At 38.3% G+C, this 21,980-nt stretch overlaps 1 protein-coding gene across 8 annotated transcripts in view; it reads left to right on the top strand.

The window, feature by feature from the left end:
• GPBP1L1 (GC-rich promoter binding protein 1 like 1) overlaps positions 1 to 21,980 on the top strand; it is a 61,085-nt gene that overhangs the window by 28,338 nt on the left and 10,767 nt on the right. For all 8 annotated transcript variants that reach the window (XM_072724125.1, XM_072724122.1, XM_072724124.1 and 5 more), the window contains exons 2-7: positions 528 to 1,551; positions 2,178 to 2,292; positions 6,253 to 6,382; positions 7,399 to 7,685; positions 20,170 to 20,242; positions 21,698 to 21,891. In XM_072724125.1, coding sequence (XP_072580226.1) covers positions 2,233 to 2,292; positions 6,253 to 6,382; positions 7,399 to 7,685; positions 20,170 to 20,242; positions 21,698 to 21,891 — 744 coding nt within the window. In that variant the 5' untranslated portion in view covers positions 528 to 1,551; positions 2,178 to 2,232. The remainder of the gene's footprint in view (positions 1 to 527; positions 1,552 to 2,177; positions 2,293 to 6,252; positions 6,383 to 7,398; positions 7,686 to 20,169; positions 20,243 to 21,697; positions 21,892 to 21,980) is intronic.

Genomic DNA, 21,980 nt, shown 5'->3' on the forward strand with positions numbered 1-21,980 from the left:
TTGAGCCCCAAATTGGGCTCCTTGCTGGGCAGGAAGCCTGCTTCTCTCTCCTTGCTGCTTCCCCTCCTTGTGCTCTCTCTCTGTCCAATAAATACACAAAAATCTTTTTTAAAAAGCCTTAAAAGGGCAGACCAGGGTGCTCTGCGGTTTAGCGCCTACATTCAGCTCAGGGAGTGATCCTGGAGTCCCGGGATCAAGTCTCACGTCGGGCTCCCTGCGTGGAGCCTCCTTCTCCCTCTGCCTGTGTCTCTGCCTCTGTGTGTGTGTGTGTGTGTGTGTGTCTCTTATGAATAAATAAAATATTTAAAAAAAGAAAGCCTTAGAATTATAGTGAATTATGTTATTGCTATAGGTGGTGGCACATTAAATTAATGCCTAAATTGGATTTATTTTTTTTTAAATTGGATTTAAGTTTTGATTACTAGTACCTATTATTGATTGATCATATGTGTCTTATTTTAGCAATTCTATGTAACAAGGAGTTTTGCCTCTTGTGATATTGTGTTATTTTGCTTTTTCATTTATAGTGATAGATTCCTGTGGCCTTTCAAATGGTTGAATAATGATGGAAATGGATCCAAAATTATAAGTGACCACTCTACTGAAGCAGTAGAAGATTATTTCTACATATCACCTTCCAGTTCAGTTGTCTTTAGGAAGAAGCAGAACAAGTGAAAGAGAGAAAACTGAAGAGAAGAAAACCTCACTGAGGAACTGTTTTACTTCCTCCTTGACTGACTGCTCCTTAACTTCTTTCTACTTGTTTTAATTTTGCTGTGAATTTATAAATAGTGAAGACCAAAGAAATAGAAGATACATTTGGGAGCTTTATGTTACCAAGAAATTTGCCTTGAAAGCTGCTATTCTTTGGAGGAAAACATATTTTCTGTCAGATTAAAAACAAACAAGATTTCTTTATGTCCTTAGATTTTGAAGAATAAAACAAATATAAATATCTGCACACATTTTAGCAGCTCTGTAGGAATAATGAGATTTGTAAATTAAGGGCTTTGTTATGTGGATGTTTTGCCACAGGAATTGATTGCTCAGAAGATCTTTTTAGCTCTTTGATGTTATATTTTTGACCTGTTGCTTGGATGGCATTATTTGCCCACACATGAGTTCACTTGTTTTTCCAGCTATGACCTTGCCATGAACAGTGTTTGCACTCGATGTGCAAATGTCCATGTATTATCTGTTTAAGCAACAAAATAGTGCCATCACTCAAGGAAGTTGAATGAGGTGAACATAGACATAGCTCTTCCCCTTCCCCCCATTTTTTAAATGTAACAAATACTTTTTATGTTCCCCTTCCCCTTCCCCTTTCCCCTTCCCCTTTTTGGAGACGTGTCAGGAACCTGGATAGTTTAAGATGAGCAATTGAGGGGACTTGAGAGAGTAATACATACAGAGCCTGGCTTCCTTGTGCTTTATCACAAGGCGTGCTGCTGGCCAGCCTATTTAAGCACCCTTTTAACAAAACCTCGTGGGAAAACCAGCTGGCAGACTCAAGGAGTTCGGGAAACAGGACCACAGAGGTTACACTCTGGGGTAAATATTCTCCTATGTCTAATTTTGGAAGAAGACTGTTATGTATCGTGGAAACTGTATCGTGTATACTGTTTTCTAGTATATTTAATTTTGGAGAACTTGAGTGAGGTGATGTGGAGACACCAGTGGATCTCTTAGAAAAACTGATAGTGACCGTCAAAAAAAAAAAAAAAAAACTGATACTAGTTAGTATTTGAGGAAATTAATGGGAACTAAATGGAACAATTCTTGAGAATCTGTATCTTCCTTCTTTAGGAAGATATTTTCTGCTTTTGCCACAAGTTACCAGAGTACCTGAAGCAGATTAATCTCTTTTCATAAGTATCAGTAGTTTAAAGTAGTTGTTTATTCTTAATGTTCTTCTGTTAAAACTCAAGAATTCATTAGCTTTCATATAACCTTCCAGATCTGTGTCAAAGTTTTCTGATTATGTGTTTTTCATAGTCATTATTCATGGACTGTTGGTTTTGTTTAGAACCTCTTTGAGATATAGAGCCTGATAAGTAATCTTAGAGAGGCTCAGAGGGCAGGTCTTTCTGTAAAGAGGAGATCTTAGAGTAATCACAGATTGTACATTGATACCAGATACTTACAAATGTAAATGATTTGAGTTTTCTTATTTTCAGATCCTGGCCATGAGGTTGGATGCCTCACCTTGCTGAAAAGAGACACTGGACCTAAATGGCGCAGCATGACTTTGTTCCTGCTTGGCTAAATTTCTCAACACCACAGTCAGCTAAGGTATTATTCTTCATTCCTATAGTAACCTTCCAAATACCAGTTCTTTTTATCCCCAACTTATTAATGGCTTCTATTTTACAGTCTAGGTGTTCTTGTATATTCAGCTTTGCCTGTTTAAAATATATTTTCAGGGCAGCCCTGGTGGCGCAGCGGTTTAGCGCTGCCTGCAACCCAGGGCGTGATCCTGGAGACCCTGGATCGAGTCCCACATCAGGCTCTCTGTATGATGCCTGCTTCTCCCTCTGCCTGTGTCTGCCTCTCTCTCTCTCTGTCTCTATGAATAAATAAATAAAATCTTTTTAAAAAAAAAATAATAAAAAAAAAAATAAAATAAAATATATTTTCATAGACTTACTAATTTATTTTAACAGGATATAAATAATTAGGCAGTCTAAGTCATTGTGGGCCCTGCCACTGCCCACTGCCAAATGTCTTTCCCTCTTCTTTTTTTCATTGTTTGCTAAGCTTTTCTCATTATGTGGCACATTTAAGATTTCCTGGATTAACTGCACTACACTTTGGAACTAAAACATATCTGCTAATTTATTATTTAGGTAAAGAGGGGTAGAGGTAAAAGGGAAATAGTTTTTTTTTTTTTGAGAAATAGACCGTTAGGGTGAATGCAATTTGTCTATAGTAGTAGATAAGGAGGAAAGGAAGAGACTTTCACTACTACATGGATCTCATATAAAATCCTAGAAATTCTGATTTAGGGGCAATAATCTAATGATTACAGATGTATGTTGTATTAGGAATAGACAAGTGACAACAACCAGTTCATATAGAGTGAAGCATCCTTAGTCACAGTACACAAAAGAACAACCTCAACTATTGATAAAGAAGACCTTTGGAAAGTTAATAAACTTAAGAATGCTCCCCATTGGGATCCCTGGGTGGCTCAGCGTTTTGGCACTTGCCTTTGGCCCAGGGCGTGATCCTAGAGACCCGGAATCGAGTCCCACAACAGGCTCCCTGCATGGAGCCTGCTTCTCCCTCTGGCTGTGTCTCTGCCTCTCTCTCCCTCTCTCTGTGTTTCTCACGAATAAATAAGTAAAATCTTAAAAAAAAAAATGCTCCCCGTTTTGGCAACTAATAGAGGAGGGACAAAATTGATGTGTAATTTTAAAAGGGGGGGGGTGCCTATCTTCCTTTTTTTTTTTTTTTTTTTTTTTTTTCTTAAAGAACTTACTTATTTTAGAGAGCATAATCAGAGGGAAGGGTGTGTGTGTGACGGGGGAGAACACATCCTGACACAGGGCTTGATCCCAGAACCCTGAAATGATGACCTGAGCCAAAATCAAGAGTTGGACACTTAACTGGCTAAGTCACCCAGGCGCCCCTGTTTGTTTGTTTGTTTTCTTTTTTCAGAGAGATTGCCTACTCTTGAAAATGGAGTGGAGGGGACAGAGGGAGAGGGAAAGAGAATCTCAAGCACAGGGCTTGATAATCACAACCCTGAGAGCACCACCCGAGCTGAAATCAAGAGTCAGACACCCAACTGACTGACCTGGCCAGGCCCCTTTCCCTGTTTTTAAATGTGAATTTTGGGGCAGATGTTCCTGATCTATCTAGACCCACAATCTTTTGCTCTAAACTTAATTTTGAATTGCCCTTTTGAAATTCCCAAGATCTCATAATTGACATAATCTGACCCAAAGGTTGGGGATGGTGAGCTTGGGGGATTAGGTGTGGGATCCAGGAAAGCATTTAAAAGTAGAGAGGGGGAATCCCTAGGTGGTGCAGCAGTTTAGCGCCTGCCTTTGGCCTGGAGCACGATCCTGGAGACCCGGGATCGAATCCCACGTCGGGCTCCCGGTGCATGGAGCCTGCTTCTCCCTCTGCCTGTGTCTCTGTCTCTCTCTCTCTGTGTGTGACTATCATAAATAAATAAAAATTAAAAAAAAAAAAAGTAGGTAGAGCGGGACGCCTGAGTGGCCCAGCGATTTAGCATCTGCCTTCGGCGCAGGGCGTAATCCTGGGATTGAGTTCCATATTGGGCTCCCTGTGTAGAGCCTGTTTCTTTCTCCCTCTGCCTGTGTCTCTGCCTCTCTCTCTCTCTCTCTGTCTCACATGAATAAATAAAATAAAATCTTTAAAAAATAAAAGTAGGGGCAGCCCGGGTGGCTCAGTGGTTTGGCACCACCTTCAGCCCAGGGCCTGATCCTGGGGGCCTGGGATCGAGTCCCGCGTCAGGTTTCCTGCGTGGAGCCTGTGTCTCCCATGAATAAATCTTTAAAATAATAATAATAATAATAATAATAATAATAATAATATAGAAGTATGTAGAGGGCACCTGGGTGACTCACTTGGTTAAGTGTCTGCCCTCGGCTCAGGTCATGATCCTAGAGTCCTGAGATCAAACCCCACGTCGGGTTCCCTGCTCAGCAGGGAGCCTGCTTCTTCAACTCTCCTCCCTGCTTATTCTCTGTCACTATCTCTGTCTCTATCTCTGTCTCTGTCTCTCTCAAATAAATAAATATTTTTGAAGAATGAAAGTATGTAGATCTTATTATCTGCGAAGAATAATTTAGCACAGTGAAGTAAGTAAAAAGAATTGGGAAATGAGATTTCACTGTTTACAGTAAAGCTGCAGTAAACAAAGTTATGTAGTGTTGGGATAAGGATAGAAATAAAGTAATGGAAGAGAATAGAGAATTCAAAAATAGTCCTATACATACAGTCCGTTGATTTTTGACTAAAGTGCCAAGGTAATTTAATGCAAAGTGATTTAGCATTTAGTGATTTAGATTTAGTCTTTTTAGGAAAATGGTTCTAGAACTGTGTATATCTATCTATCTATCTATGGGGAGGGGAGTGAGAACCTTGACCTCAATCTTCTATCATACACACAAAAATTAACCTGAAGTGGATTATAACTGAAGTTAAAGAGCTAAAAACTATAAAACCAAGGAAATAGGTGTAAAGATAACTTTGCCCCAACCTGTAGTTTTCCTCTATGCCTTTGTTAAATATGTCCATATTTTTCAGTTTTTTAGACTTTGACCTCTCATTTGAAACTATAGAATGTTCTAGAATAAATTATTTGGAATAGGGAGGGACATGAGAATTCATCTGTAACCGTGTTTCTCAATCTGCCACTTTTACATTGTATAACCTTAAAGACTTACTTTCCCTGACCTCTTTCCTCATGTGTAAATGAGTAAAATGAGGATGCCAAATTATAGTACTGTTATGAATATAAAATTAATGTTTAGAAGTAAGTGCTATGAAACTATAAAAACCATGTCGTTGTTAAAGTTGTTAATGGCCTACCAAGTTGGGGTGGTATTTAAACCATTTCTTTCTCCCCAATTCTAAAATAATTTACAGAAATAATGAAGCTATTTAGAATTTTTTTTTTAATTTTTATTTATTTATGATAGTCACAGAGAGAGAGAGAGAGGCAGAGACACAGGCGGAGGGAGAAGCAGGCCCCATGCACCGGGGAGCCTGATGTGGGATTCGATCCTGGGTCTCCAGGATCGCGCCCTGGGCCAAAGGCGCGAAACCACTGCGCCACCCAGGGATCCCTATTTAGAATTTTTTTAAGCAAACATCTTGCTTTTCCTTTCCTATTATAAGGTTAACATAATATCTTTAAGTGTAAAGTTTGAGGGCTTATTTATGGGTATCAATAGGGTTTTTTTTTCTTCACCCTCTCTTTTGCAAATAATTGAAGTAGCTGCCTTTTCTCCCTTTCTGGGATACAATAAATGAGTTAATGAGTGAATGTGTAACTTATGTCTATGACCATACCGCCCTGACAATGCCCAATCTTGTTTGAATATGTAACCTAGGACTTCTCTAACTTAAGGGCCTATAGTACCTTATTATGACCCATATGCTCATAATGGGGGTTTCTTTCACTATTATTACTTGTTTTCTGAAAGGCTGATGCAAAACATAAGATACTGAGATTGATATCTTCTTAATCTGTTTCTCTGTACTTTACCATCTTAGTCACCTACAGCCACCTTCGAAAAACACGGAGAGCACCTACCCCGAGGAGACCGTAGATTTGGAGTAAGCCGCCGTCGACATAATTCTTCTGATGGCTTTTTTAACAATGGACCTCTACGTACCACAGGAGGTGAGCCATGCCCAACTTCCATGACTGTATTTAAGCTAGACGAAAAAAAAAAAAAAGCTAGACGAGCCCACATTGGGGGTGCATGTCCATAATCTTGATATGATGGTTTGTTTCTTGTTTTTTTTTTTTTTAAGATTTTATTTATTTATTCTTTTTTTTTTTTAAGATTTTATTTATTTATTTATGATAGACATAGAGGGAGGCGCAGAGACACAGGAGGAGGGAGAAACAGGCTCCATGCCGGGAGCCCGATATGGGAATGGATCCCGCGACTCCAGGATCACGCCCTGGGCCAAAGGCAGGCGCCAAACTGCTGAGCCACCCAGGGATCCCTATTTATTTATTCTTGAGAGAGAGGCGGGGGGAGGGGGGGGGACGAGGCAGAGACACAGCCCCAGGGAGAAGCAGGCTCCATGCAGGGAGCCCGACGTGAGACTCCATCCCGGGTCTCCGGGATTACACCCTGGGCTGAAGGCGGCGCCAAACCACCGAGCCCCCACCCCCACCCCCACCCCCGGCTGCCCGACATGATGTTTTTTAAACATGTTTCTCAGGCAGTCCGGGTGGTTCAGTGGTTTAGCGCCGCCTTCGGCCCAGGGTGTGATCCTGGAGACCCGGGATTGAGTCCCACGTCGGGCTCCCTGCATGGAGCCTGCTTCTCCCTTCTCCCTCTGGCTGTGTCTCTGTCTCCACCCCCCACCCCCCGCCCCCCGCCCCGTGTCTCTCGTGAATGAATAAATAAAATCTTCAAAAACAAAAAAAGTTTCTCAATTTGATCTTCCAGTTGTCATTATTCAGTTATGTTGGCTTTCTAACATTCTTGTGTTCTCATGTGTCATTTTTTTCAGTTGAAGATTTAATGTAGAAATTATATTTTTCAAGAAAGATAATTTCTCGATTTCTTTTTTGTGGACTTAATCTTTTATTTTAAAAGGTCCCCTGAAGAGCTTTTGGTAGTACTATTAATCAGATCAGGAAGCAGAAATCTAATGTGTTATTTCTCCTTACTATTCTAGATTCCTGGCACCAGCCCTCCCTGTTCCGCCACGATTCAGTGGATTCTGGTGTCTCTAAAGGAGCTTATGCTGGAATCACAGGGAACCTCTCTGGTTGGCATGGCTCTTCCCGAGGTCATGATGGCATGAACCAGCGTAGTGGGGGTGGCACAGGCAACCATCGCCACTGGAATGGCAGCTTCCACTCCCGGAAAGGCTGTGCCTTTCAAGAAAAGCCACCTACAGAGATTAGGGAAGAAAAGAAAGAAGACAAGGTGGAAAAATTACAATTTGAAGAGGAAGACTTTGTAAGTATGAAGGTTTAGATGTGTGATTAAAACCTAACAAATAATGCTGTAAATAGAAGACTGTTAATAATAAGATTGAAGAAATTACTAAAAAGAAAGTCCCTAAGTTTAGATTTTTACTGTGTTTAGAGGGAAGGAGTTGATTAGTAGGAAGATAGTGATGAAAATTCCTCTGTAACTTTTAGCAGATCTTGTTTTTCATCTTTATGCCTTTGAAACTTAAAAATTCTTAATTCCCTTTAAGTTTTATAAGGTCAGCATTCAAAATTTGATACTCAAATTATGTATAAAGATGTAGTCTTGCATGTTGAATTGTCTTTCTCCAACTATCCTAAGTTTTTTCTTTTATATAAAATAATTGTGATGTTACAAATATGCAATTGTAAGTATTTAAGCTGTTGCCTGTATATACAGTAAAACTTTGCTGTTGTATGTTGAATTATATGCCTTTTGGCTTCTTAAGCTGAAGAAGAGTTTTCAGTGCACCTTAAAAAAAGTTTACTATATTTTATTAACAAAACATATCCAAATTATTTTAATATGTGATTGGTATCTTTAAATCATTAGTGAGGTAACTTACGTTATTTTTTGTACTAGGTCTTCAAGATCCTTTGTGTATTCTATACTTGTTTGTAGCATGATCTCGGTATAAATCACGTACTTTCTGAGTGCCTAACAACTACATTTAGCTGGTGGCTACCATATTGAACAAAACAGCTCTGGTTATTTTTAGGTATCACGTTAAATTAGCCGATCACTTCCGTGACAGTCAATTTAATAAATTAATAAAGCCAACTGAATAAGAGTCAAATTTAGGTGTCAGCTCCTCTTCTCATATAGCAAATGTTCTGGGCTTCTTTAAATGTTATTTTTTAATGTGAATTCTTAACCCCCAGGCACCTATTCTTCAAAACTTTATTTGTGGAAAGGTTTATACTGCCCTGACCTTGAATATTTGTACAGAATGTTCTAAGTATCCAGTGGTCCAGAACTTACTATGACACCAAATTATAACTTTCATTATTTATTCAATAAACTTAGCACATTTAAGAAAGACCAATGGGTATAATTAAAATCTCTGTTGCTCATTACACTTTGGGAACTTGATTAAAATCCTTGATCAGACCAGCAACAACAAAAAGTTTAATTGTATTCCTGTGAGTTTCTTTTTGTATTTTATTCCACGTAAGTAAATTAACCCACTGTAACTATAATTTATATGACATGAATGTTTATCTAAAAGTATACCTTACATTGTGACCAGAGCCAGATGAGCATATGGTAAAGTCTATTAGGATCTCTTTATTAAAAGTTTTGGTTTCTTACATGCTTTGGTTTAAAAAAAAAAGAAAAAGAAAAAGATTGTAGCAAACTAGAAGTCATGTGGAGTAAAGTGGAAGTTGCTTGAGTATTTAAGAGCACCTTTTGAATAGGTTTTGTACTACTAATTGGCAGAGTTTGATAAGAAGGCTCAATATCAGTTCTGTGGCATTTCCAGTGGGAAATAAATAACAAAGAAAGATATTAAAGTAGCACAATCGATGCCTGCTAAGTGATTTAAGTGGAAGTTAGCTGTCAGTCAAACCTAAACTAGGTCAATAAGGGAAATTAATACTACATTTGTGTTTTAAAATATCTGAAATGTACATAAAAGTCTGGAGAAAAATAGTCAAGTATGCACATCACCAAATGAAAGCTTCCCTAATCCTACTCTCTTCACTTCCTTCCCAGAGGTAATCTTGATTTCAGTGCTTTTTCATGTTTCTGATAAACTTCTACTACATATATGTATCCATAAGTAATATATATCATTTTCCTTGATTTTTATGTTTATACAGATAGTATTGTAGTTCTCTTGTATTTGCTTAAAGTTGTTTTGAGATTTATCTGCATTGATACATATAGCTCTAGATCAGTGGTTCTCAGCCAGGAGCACATTTTACAATGTGTGCCCGGCACATTTGGCAATATCTATGCAAATTTTGGTTGTCACAACTGGAGATAGTGCAATTTATATCTAGTATGTAGAGATTAGGGATGTTGCTAAACATGGTGCAATGCACACCTGGTGAACTCTAGAATTACCTAGCCCCAAATGGCAGTAGTACCATGGTTGGGAAATGTTGCTTTAAATCTTTTTCACTATTATATAATATTCTGTTGTGTGAGTATACTGGATTTATTTATCCATTTTCCTGTTGACAGACATTTAGCTTGTAAAAGATCGTGGTTTGGAGGACAAATCTAAAGGATTGGAACCTGAGGTATTGTAACTAGAGAAGAAAGAGTCAAAAATAAGATTTCTATTTAAAGTAGATTGATGAATATAAGTTATTTGAAAAGGAAAAACAGCATAATTGGAGGGAGAAGATAATTTCTTCGTACAAAAAATATGGGTGAGATCTAGAGATATGCACATGGAAGTAAAGATGATAGTTGACGATGGTGAATGGATAAGAATCACCCAAGGAGAGTGATCTATTCAGAGGAAACCTAGAATATGTGCAAATAGCAATAAGGAGTCTGGGAACTAACTGGTTGAAGAAGAAAGGGGTTTGTCAAGAAAGAGTAGTTAACCAAAAATGGCAAAATCTAGGTATTTTGTAGACATGTTTACAGTGATTTTTCTATATGTTTTTCTATACTGTACATTGTATAATTAGAAAGTTATTTTTTGTTTTAAAATGGTATTTGACTTAACAGTCTCAGTTATCTTGGACAAGTTAAATAATTTTCCCTGCATTGTCACATAGATAGTAATGTCTACGTAGATAGTAAACTTGCAATGTTATATAGTAAAGAGTAAAGGTCACCTATGTTGAAATTAACTGCAGGCTGGTTCAGTTGGTAGAGCATGTGACTCTTGATCTCAGGATCATGAGTTTGAGCCCCACATTGGGCATAGAGCTTACTTTTTAGAAATAAAGTTGTATTTTTATGTGCTAGCAGTAAACAATTGGAAAATGAAGTTTTATAAAATGCTTTTGTAAAGCAAAAAAAAAACTTTTAAAACTGTGTGGGAATAAAATGTTTGGGAATAAATTTAACGAAAGATATGAAAGACTTCTATACTGATTCGCAAAATATTGCCAAGAGAAATTAAAGAAAATGTATATAAAAGAGATATATCATTGTGAATGTGAGGCTTTGAATTAGACGACTCAACATGTTTAGGACATCAGTTCTACAGATTCTGCACAGCACCACCAAGCATGGGTTTTTACAGAAATGGACTAAGTTATTCTAAAATTTTCATTGACTAGAAAGACCCTGGAATACCCAAAGTGATCTTGAAAAAGAACAGAGTTGGAGGACTTATACTACCTAACTTCACTTAGTACAAAGCTATAATAAGATAATGTTATGTTATTATAAGGATAGACCAATAGTGAAGCAGAATAGCTCAGAAATAAACTTACAGGGATCCCTGGATGGCGCAGCGGTTTGGCGCCTGCCTTCGGCCCAGGGCGCGATCCTGGAGACCCGGGATCGCATCCCACGTCGGGCTCCTGGTGCATGGAGCCTGCTTCTCCCTCTGCCTATGTCTCTGCCTCTCTCTCTCTCTCTCTGTGGGACTATCATAAATAAATAAAAAATTTAAAAAAAAAGAAATAAACTTATATTTATATAGTCATTTGATTTTCTTTAAAGAATTTTTTTTTAAGATTTTTATTTATTCATGAGAGACACAGAGAGAGGGGCAGAGACAGAGGCAGAGGCAGAGGGAGAAGCAGGCTCCATGCAGGGAGCCTGATGTGGGACTCAATCCCAGGACTCCAGGTTCACACCCTGAGCCAAAGGCAGACTTCCAACCGCTGAGCCACCCAGGTGTCCCAGCCATTTGATTTTCAACAAAGATACTAAAGCAGACCAATAGAGAAGGAAATGTATTTTTAACAAATGGTCCTAGAATAATTGTGTGTGTGTGTGTGTGTGTGTGTGTGTGTGTGTCTCATGAATAAATAAAATCTTTTAAAAAAGAGAAAATATTTATAAAACATATGTATGAAAAGGGACTTGCATCTGCAATATAAATAACTCCTTGAATTCAATAATAAAAAAGCAACTCAGTATATATTTTTCTTTCCTTTTTTGGGGGGGGGGAGACAGTGTGATTTGGGGGAGTGCAGAGGGAGAACGAGAATCTTTTTTTTTTTTTTTTTTTTTTTTAGGATTTTATGTATTCATGAGAGAGACAGAGAGAGAGAGGCAGAGACATAGGCAGCGGGAGAAACAGGCTCCATGCAGAGAGCCTGACATGGGACTCGATCCCAGGTCTCCAGGATCACGCCCTGGGCCGAAGGTGGTGCTAAACCGCTAAGCCACGCGGGCTGCCCATGAGAGAAAGAATCTTAAGCAGGCTCCACACCCAGCGCTAAGCTGACACAACTTGGGGCTGGATCTTAGAATCCTGTATTCATGACCGGAGCTAAAATCGAGGCAGACAGTTAACCAGTGGTGCCACTCAGGTGCCCCTCTTTCTTTTCTTTTTTTTTTTTTTTTTAAGTTTATTTATTTAGAAGTGTCTGGGTGGCACAGTCAATTGAGTGTGGGACTCTGTTTCCAGCTTGGGTTGTGATCTCAGGGTTGTGAGATTGAGCCCCACATTGGACTCTGTGCTGAATGAGAAATCAGCTTTGAACTGTGTCTCCCTCTCCCTCTGGGCACCCTCCCCGACCCCAGGGCTCACACACTTGCACTTTCTTCTAAAAAAAATAAAACTTAAAGTTTATTTAAGTCATCTCTACCCACTGCCGGACTCAGACACAACCCTGAGATTGAGTCGCATGCTCTTCTGACTGAGCCAGCCACGTACCCTGACAACTCAATATTTTTAAAAATGAGCAAAATTTGAACAGATTCTTCACAATGGAAGATACACAAACGGCCAACAGTCACGTGAAAAAAAATGGTCTGTGTCATTAGTCACATGGAAATGTGGAAATTGGAATTAAGATTATGAGATACTGATACCCACTTACCAAAATGGCTAAAATTTGTAAGTCTGAAAACACTAAATTTGGTGACATTTTCAAGCATTTGGAACTTTCATATGTTGTAGGAGCATGAGGTAGTACAACCGTTTTGGGGAAAGGTTTGGCAAATTTTTATAAAACTAAACATAAACTTATCCTATGATCCAGCACTTCTAGATATTTACTCAAGAGAAACTAAGGTATATGTGCATTTATTATAATTTTATTCATAAACTGGAATCAGTTTAAATGTCTTTTGACACAAGAATAGAAAATTTGTGGTATAATCATGTAATGGACTACATATATTCATTAATAAAGAGTGACTAAAAAAAAAGTGACTAATATAAATTTCAGTGAAGATTTACACAAGATGGTGCATACTCTCTGATTCTGTTTATGTGCTATTCTAGAATAGGCAAATAATCTATGGTTGGAAAGATAATCCGAGCAGTGGTTGCCTGTAGTGAGTGGGAATTGACTGGGATAGGGCATGAGGGAATCTTCTGGTTGTAGGAGGTAATTTTTATTTTTGGAGAGGTTGAGGAGTTACAAGCATTTTTCAAAACTACTAGAATGATATATTTAATATATGTGCATATCCTTTTATGTAAATTTTATTAAAAAATAGATTATCACCAGTCATGGGGGAAATAGATATAATAAACCTCCTGATGTAATGCACTGAGGATGCAACCTCACCTCTGTAAATTATTTCCAGGAATGCATATCCTGAATCTAACCATGAGAAAAATATCACACAAACTCAATTTGAAGTTTCTACTAAAGAATTACTAAAGATTCTACAAAAGAACTAGCCCTCTGCCCTTTAAAAATGTAGTCCTGAAAGCAAAAATTGCAGATAAAGGAAAACTAAAGAAATAAGATAACTGGGATGCCTGGGTGGCTCAGTGGTTGAACATCTGCCTTTGGCTCAGGGCATGATCCCAGGTCCTGTGGTCAAGTCCCACATCAGGCTCATCTCGGAGAGCCTGCTTCTCCCTCTGCCTTTGTCTCTGCCTCTCTCTGTATCTCTCGTGAATTAATAAAATCTTAGAAAAAAAGAAAGGGAAATAAGATAAAGGAAGCATGTGAGAGGCACCTGGCTGGCTCAGTGAGTGGGACTATTGACCTCCTGATTGTGATGAGGTCAAGCCCCACGTTGGCCTTGAGCCTACTCAAAAACAACAACAACAACAACAACAAACATGATCCTTTGGAGACTGGATGGGAGAAAACAGTGTACATCTTTAAAATTTTGTTTTACCATTAAAGTAATCAATGTTATAGTTTGAATAAGTGTTCTAGATTAGACTGTAGCATTTATTGTAGTATTACCTAATTTTTATAATTGCACTGTGTTCATGTGTTTTTAAAGAAATACATAATTAAGGATTTAAGGGTAAATGGCATCAAATCCTTCAACTTGCAGATGGTTCAGGAAACAATAACATTTAGAGAGAATGTTGGAGCAAGTGGTGTAAAATGTTGGGGAGAATCTAGACATCTGTGCAGGATGTACAGAATGTGTTTATTTTTGCAACTTTATTGTAAGGATGAAATTATTTCAAAATACTAAGAAAGAACAGAGAGAGAGGTACCTGGGTGCCTCTTTGGTTAAGCTTCCAACTCTTGATTTCAGCTCAGGTCTTGATCCTCAGGGTCGTGAGTTTAAGCCCTGTGTTGGGCTCTGTCATTTTTTAAAAGTTGTTTAAAAAAAAAAAAAAACGCAGAGAGCAACTGGTATTGAACAACAACAACAACAACAACAACAAAAATTCATGGAAGTTATCTACAGCAAAATAAAGTAAGGTGTCATTACAGAGACAAACCACCAAAAACTATAATACCTGGGTAGTGATAGCATTTGTGCAGGAGGAATTGAAGGAAGCAACAGAACATCTGGCAACCCCAAAAGAACCAACAGTTGCTTCTAGATAGTTTAGAGGGTATGTTTGAGAACAGCTAGAAATTAGGAGTGGTTTTACAAAACTAGTCAGTATAGAAGTTCTGGAATGAGGTATGGTCTGTCTGGATCAATCGAGAGAGAAACCATAGAATAGTTTGAAGAGGGAAAGTACAGGATTAGGGTAATGAGTTGGTTAGTAATAAAGAGAACACTGAAGAATTTGGAAGTAGCCAATATAAAAGACAACCATTAACCCTAGGGCTAAGATAGAGTGCCCAAGGAAGAGTCTTCCTCTTCCCCCATCCCCACCAGACCTTGTTAGAAAGGGCTTAGTTGTGGCTCACTGAATGACAGAAGAGTTGTTGAAGTGCTTCTCCTAGGAACATACTGAAAATCCTGGCCCCTTGAGGTCTTGGTAAAGTTGTTCACATGTCCCTGCTACCAAAACCACTCAAGTCAAAGTTCACTCACTTTAGAACCTGGCTTAGCAGGAACTGGGTGCTGCAGGAGCCTGCTGACTAAGCACACTGGAATAAAAAAAAAAAAATCTTTCTCTTGGTCTCTACTGACAAAAAGTTAACCTGCCAGCTAGCAAAGGAAAAAAATGTAAGTGCCTGGACACATTTACACAGAGCGGGCAGAAAGGATGACTTTGGACTAAGAAGCGAGAAGTTGATAAATAGCACTGAGTACTACCATTGTTTGTATTAACCAGCCAATATTCCCGTCTAGAATGTAAACTATCAGAAATAGAATCCATATTGAGCTGCAGAGATGGAAACAATGGAAACAAAGAGAACGTTCAGATAAAAGGAAAGAAGGTAGGGATGACAGCCAGGACATGAAAGAAACTAAGGCACCATATTTTTGAATACTATAAAAATAACAGAAGAGAGAGCTCTAAAGCTTGATGTTAGAAAAGCTATCTTGACCCACATTCACAAAAACTGAATGTAAATGAACACAAAGGATCAAGAGAATAAGGAATAGAATAGCATCCTTACAGACAGTGCAAAGTATACCTGTACAGCATTTCCACAAAACATAACCATTTTAAAATTTACTGTTACTACAATATTACTTAAAATATTTTAAAATTTAAATGATCCTAAGAGAATGGCATAAGGACAGTCTAAACCAGAAAAACTCAAGGTGCTAGAAATCAGGAAATTGAAATTTGAGAAAAATTGAGACTAAAGAACACAAGAGAATAGTCCATGTTTTTCAAGAATTAGAAGAGGACAGAACTTTCGTGGGTGGTTTTTTTTTTTTTACAACTTTTTTTTTTAAAGATTTTGTTTATACAGTATTTGGGGGAGTAGCAGTGGGAGAGAAAGAATAAGACTCTACCAAGTGCAGAGCCCGGTATAGGGCTCGATCCCACAATCCTGAGACCATGATCTGAGCCAAAATCAAGAGTTGGACACTTAATCAGCTAAGCCACCTAGGCACCCCAGAAGAAAATTTTCAAGTGAGGGAGAAACAGATTAAATCGGGGCAGCCCAGGTGGCTTGGCGGTTTAGCGCTGCCTTCGGCCGAGGGTGTAGTCCTGGGGTCCTAGGATCGAGTCCCGTGTTGGGCTCCCTGCATGGAGCCTGCTTCTCCCTCTGCCTGTGTCTCTGCCTCTCTCTGTGTGTCTCTCATGAATAAATAAATGAAAAATCTTTTAAAAAGTGGAGGGGGTTTAAAAAAAATAAAAGTTAGACTTGAGGGGGCACGAGGGGGCACGGTCAGTTAAGTGACTGGCTTGGTTTCATCTTGGAGTTGTAGGATCAAGCCCAAGTGGGGCTCCACACTCAGGAATCTGCTTGATATTCTCCCTCTCCCTTTGCATCTCTCCACTCCTTGTGTATGTGCACGTTCTCTCTCTCCTCCCTCTCAAGTCTTTTTTAAAAAAAGCTAGAATTGAGGAGCTCATGACTCTGTCTCAGTCTTGAGCTCAAGCCCCACACTGGGGGTAGAGTTTACTTAATAAAAAATGTTATAATGCATCATTGTTTTTATTTTTTATTTTTTTTTTGCATCATTGTTTTTAAAATAATAATAAAAGTTAGAATTGAGAAATGATACATAGTTGGCCAAAAAAGAAAGATTATATATATATATAAGATATATATATAATATTCTATACACACAGAAAAAACAGCTTTTTAAAGGCTAAAAATTATAATTCAAGAATAACTTTCTGAAATACAGTAAGATTTGAAGCTATGAATTGAAAGGATATAGCTAGAACAGCTAGTACCTACATAGACTTATAAAATGCTAGGCTCAAGTGAAAAAGAAAACTATCCTTTGAGCATCAAGTCCAAGTAACTTATAGGAGAAAGAAAATCAGACTTTGACAAAGTTTTATAACAGAAGTCAATGGAATAAGAATTACAGTACTCAAAATGTTAGCCAACGATTTATACTCTTAGCACACTAATCTTCAGTTATAAAAGTCACAAATACACTTGGGTGACTCAGTCTATTGGACTGACGACTCTTGATTTTGTCTCAGGTCATGATTGTGCAATCAAGCACCCCATCTGGCTCCATGCTCAGCAGAGAGTCAGCTTGAGATTCTCTCCCTCTCCCCCTTCGTGTTTGGTAAAAACTCAGGTTTCTCAGTATATATTAGAAATATCAATAAGAGGTCATGATATATTTTATCTTTGAAAATGTATGTATGGGGATGCTCCAGTGGTTGAGCGTCTGTCTGCCTTTGGCCCAGGGCATGATCCTGGAATCCCGGGAACAAGTCCCACATCGGGCTCCCTGCGTGGAGCCTGCTTCTCCCTCTGCTTGTGTCTCTCTCTCTCATAAATAAATAAAATCTTTTTTAAAAAAATGGAAATGCATATATGTAGATTCTGTCCAGTGAAAAGATCTAAGAACTGACCAGCCCCTTAGCAGTTAGCATTGTTAGTGCCCAGACTGTAGTCTTGAAATACCATTTCTGGACAGGATATTTGTAAGATAAGCTTGGGATATTTTGTCATACTACATAGCAAAGAAGTAATTAAAGACTACTAGAGTTGTATCAAAAGAATTCAGAAGGGACGCCTCGGTGGCTCAGCAGTTGAGCATCTGCCTTCAACTCGGCATGATCCTGGGATTCCGGAATCCCGGGATTCAGGGATTGAGTCCCACATGAGGGTCCCTGCAAGGAACCTGCTTCTCCCTCTGCATATGTCTCTGCCTCTCTGTGTGTCTCTCATGAATAAATAAATAAATAAAATCTTTTTTAAAAAGTATAAGGATTCAGAAGCCAAATTGAAGAGGTTCCCACTGGCCAAATACAAATATTTCATACATCAGTTAAAGATACTGATTAAATTTGTGATGTGAGTTCACAGTGATACCTCACCTTAGAAACAAGCACGTAGTCTACCTATCCCTCTGGATTGAACCACTAAGTCACCAAATAGATGAGAGGAGGTTCCTTATGGAAGGATACTAGCTAATAAAGAAGGAATGATAAAACTGGAAGATCATCATTTTGCAGCTTGTAGTGAGTTACTTTTAGTTTTAGGCCATGAGCATCTATGTCTGCCAACATCACAAAAAGAAGCATAATCAGACACTATGTGTCTCCTAATGGAAGAACCCAAAACTAGCAAGAAGCTGCCTTGCAAAAATAAAGATGTGTGTAGAAGGGTTCTATAGTCTAGAACCAACTACCAGTTTATAGGGAATACAGAGGGGTAAGATTTCTTTTTTAAGTAACCTGTAGGTTAAGAGAATTAAGAGATGTTTTTTGGAGACAAAACTCATTTTGAGGGATATGACCTCGGGTGGTAAAAGAAAGCAAAGAAGTGATCACTATAGGTGAGGTAATGGTTATTTTTAGAGGCGAGGTAGGTTTGTTTTGATTTTTGTTGGTTTTTTGTTTTTTTGAATGAAGCTTATAAAATGTTTCTGGTTTGACTGGTAATAATTCTGTTGCTTAAACTGAGTGACCCGAGTGGTGATTACAAGAACTTTTACCCATTTGCTTTCTGCATTTTTTTTTTTTTGTATCTGTGTTACATTTTACTATTTTAAGAAATCAGTGGAAAGAAAAGATACCATATAAATAGGGGCAGTATCTCTGAATACCCTAAATAGAATGTGACTAAGAACACAAGCAAATTAAAATAGGAAAATACAGCTTTTATCCATGGGACTCCTGCTACCTATGTTTTCCATCCAGTAGAGTGTATTTATCAGTCCTTCATATTTTGTCACTAAGTTGTCCATTTAAATATGAGTTGGTTGTTCACTATGTATGTATCTGTGCTTGTTCTGTGCTTGTGGTGCTCACCTTGATGTACACACCTGGGGCTCCATCCCTGGAGAATTTTTGATTCAGAAGCCCCATAGTGGAGTCTGAGCATCTTTCTGTTGTTTGTTCAATGTTCTGTGTGTAATTGTACTGAAAAGCCATTTTCCTACTCTATTACACATTATAAAGTTGGGGCATGGACACCAGTATCATACACCTCCTGTACAGTTCGTTGTTAAGTCCAGTTTATTGCTCTTAACTTTTCCATCCTTTCCCTCATCTCTTTCTCTATTCCTGTTACCTTCATTACTCTCCTGAACTATGAAATTGGTCTCCTCTAATGGTCTCCTAGTTGATGTTTAAACCTCTCAAACACATCCTTCAAGCTGCTACTGGACTGTTGTAAACTAAATGACTATGGATTATATTAACTGCATGAGAGATGGATCTTCAATATCTACAGAATAAAATTTAGTCTTCCTAAAAAAATCTGGCTCTTGCCTATTTTGCCAGACCTCTCTTTCACCACAGAAAGGAAGGTCCCTTCCTTCCCTAGTACTAATCATTCTAAACTATTTGCAGATCTCTGAATATTCTTTTTCATACTTTCCTGTCTGGGTATTCATTGAACAATATGATCCTGGAATCACTTTTCCAGCTTTGGAATTCATCTTTTAAGGATTCTTCTTAGTCCATCAAACCTCTAATGAAACCTTTTCTGATAGCACTTCTTTCACATGGAATTGGCTATTCCTTCTTCCCTAATAATAAATTTTTATCATAGACCCTATAACCTTTTACTGTGCTTATTTGTCTACAAGTGTATATCTTTGTAGTAGGGACTGTGACTCTTGTGGACACAGAGGCTCTTCTTAATGGTCTTAATTGCCTTTGTATTCCTAGCACAGTCCCAGCCTGGCACATGGTCTGCTTCTGTCATAAAGCAGTCTTAGAAAAACTACACATACTACACATTTCCCTGACCAGATTGTCCTTAAATCTGAGAAAAGTGATCTACATTCTTGTCCGTTCAGTTTTCTGTGCCTCCTTATTTGGCGTGCATATCCTATCAGAAGATGAGAACTTGCACATTTAGTCTGTTTATTTAAAAAAAATTTTTTAATCCTCTTACATTAAAGGAAATGAAACCAAAGAGAACCTGAGATTAATGTAAGATCTATTGGTTTAGCATTTTGATATCTTCTGCTCAGTTGTTGATTCTGAATACAGCGTTAAATATGTGCTGCTGATACATAATTATCAGATAGGTTCCATGGTGATGGCTACTTTGTGAAAAGTGCCAAAATGATTAGCTTTCTTTATCAACCATTAATATCCCTTTTTTCCTAGCCTTCTTTGAATCCAGAAGCTGGCAAACAGAATCAGCCATGCAGACCTATTGGGACCCCTTCTGGAGTGTGGGGTAGGTAGATTTTGCCATTTTAAAGGCACAATTTTACATTTTTCTTAGCATGGAGAGGAGCAAAAATTCTTTATTTCTTTTTTGTTTGTTTCTTTCTCTTTTTTTCTTCATCTCATCCATTTGCACATGGTAACTAACACCTGTTACATCTCTTACTCTGCCCACCCAGAATACCATTGAAATATAATGGTAGTGGAGTCATAATACAGATAATTGAGAGCTTGTAGAGCCCTGAATTTGAAAGCAGATTTTAAGCAAAGGGAGAATTATCTAAAGCTTGTAAGAAGTAATGTTTAATTGATATTGCTAATTCATTTGTAACAATTAAATTGAATTTTATGTGTTATAATTGTCTCCTAAATATTTGGTAGGCAAATATAACGGTATATTCTAGGGATCCCTGGGTGGCGCAGTGGTTTGGCGCCTGCCTTTGGCCCAGGGCGCGATCCTGGGGACCCTGGATCGAATCCCACGTCGGGCTCCCGGTGCATGGAGCCTGCTTCTCCCTCTGCCTATGTCTCTGCCTCTCTCTCTCTGTGTGACTATCATAAATTAAAAAAAAAAAAAAAGGCTTAAAAAAAATAACGGTATATTCTAAGCATTCATTCATACTAATCTTCTGAAATGTTCTTTGAAAGGCTGTATAATACTACATCCTATAGATGATTTTGTTCAACCAGGTTCCAGTAGTTGAGGGTATTTTTTTGTTTGAGGGGGTTAAGGGGCAGGTTTGGCAGTTATAAATGTTGCTTGTTGTAGAGGGCTGGATAAAAACATAAATACACACGATTATGTGTACATGTTGGGAATAATTAGCCTTATAAAAAATTAAGAGACAAATCAGTGTATTTCATACCAAATGTAATCTGTAGTTTTGGAATTGTTGGCATTTACAAATGAGACTCTCCTAGTCCCTACACTAGACCTATTCAGTAGTTAGGAATCTTATTAGGAAGGCTTTAATATATCTAAGTACTGGTTTTGAATCTTGAACTATAGGATTAAAGGTGCCTGTTGTACTGTTTTCCCTTTGTTAATAGTGTAAAGCTTTGCTTCACTTAGCCTCATCAGAAGGTCCCAAGGTAGCCTCCTTTCCCCAATTTCCACATCTGTCTCCATTCTCATACTGACAGGAACTGTCACCCTTGGATACATTCTTGTTTGGTGTGTGCCTGAGTGAACACATCATACACTAGACAAGTTATGCCCCTAAAGGATTACTAACACTTTTGGGCTTCCTGGTTGATTTATGAATTTAGATTCATATGCTGCCTTTTTCCTATAATTCCCAAGTATTGTCATTTTCGAGAATACCTGTTAAGTGCATACCAGGAAATGTTTGTCCCTCAGTCTCAACTGACAGCTCTTTGTTGAAAGTGAGGACTTCATATTAACTGTGCCTCATGTTAACCATTATTTGACATTCTTTTGTCTCTTCACTATTTTGTCTCACAGAAAACCCACCTAGTGCCAAGCAACCCTCCAAAATGCTAGTCATCAAAAAAGTTTCCAAAGAAGATCCTTCTGCTGCCTTCTCCGCTGCATTCACCTCACCAGGATCTCACCATGCAAATGGGAACAAATCATCAACCATGGTTCCAAGTGTCTATAAGAACCTGGTTCCTAAGCCTGCACCACCTCCTTCCAAGGTATGATTTGGAATCCATGTAAGAACCTTCTATAGCAGAGGTCTGGAAACCAGGAAAAATTTTAGTAAATTTATTTTTTTCCCGTTGAA

This window comes from Vulpes vulpes, chromosome 10 (genome assembly GCF_048418805.1).
Source record: "Vulpes vulpes isolate BD-2025 chromosome 10, VulVul3, whole genome shotgun sequence".
NCBI classification, from domain to species: Eukaryota; Metazoa; Chordata; class Mammalia; order Carnivora; family Canidae; genus Vulpes; species Vulpes vulpes.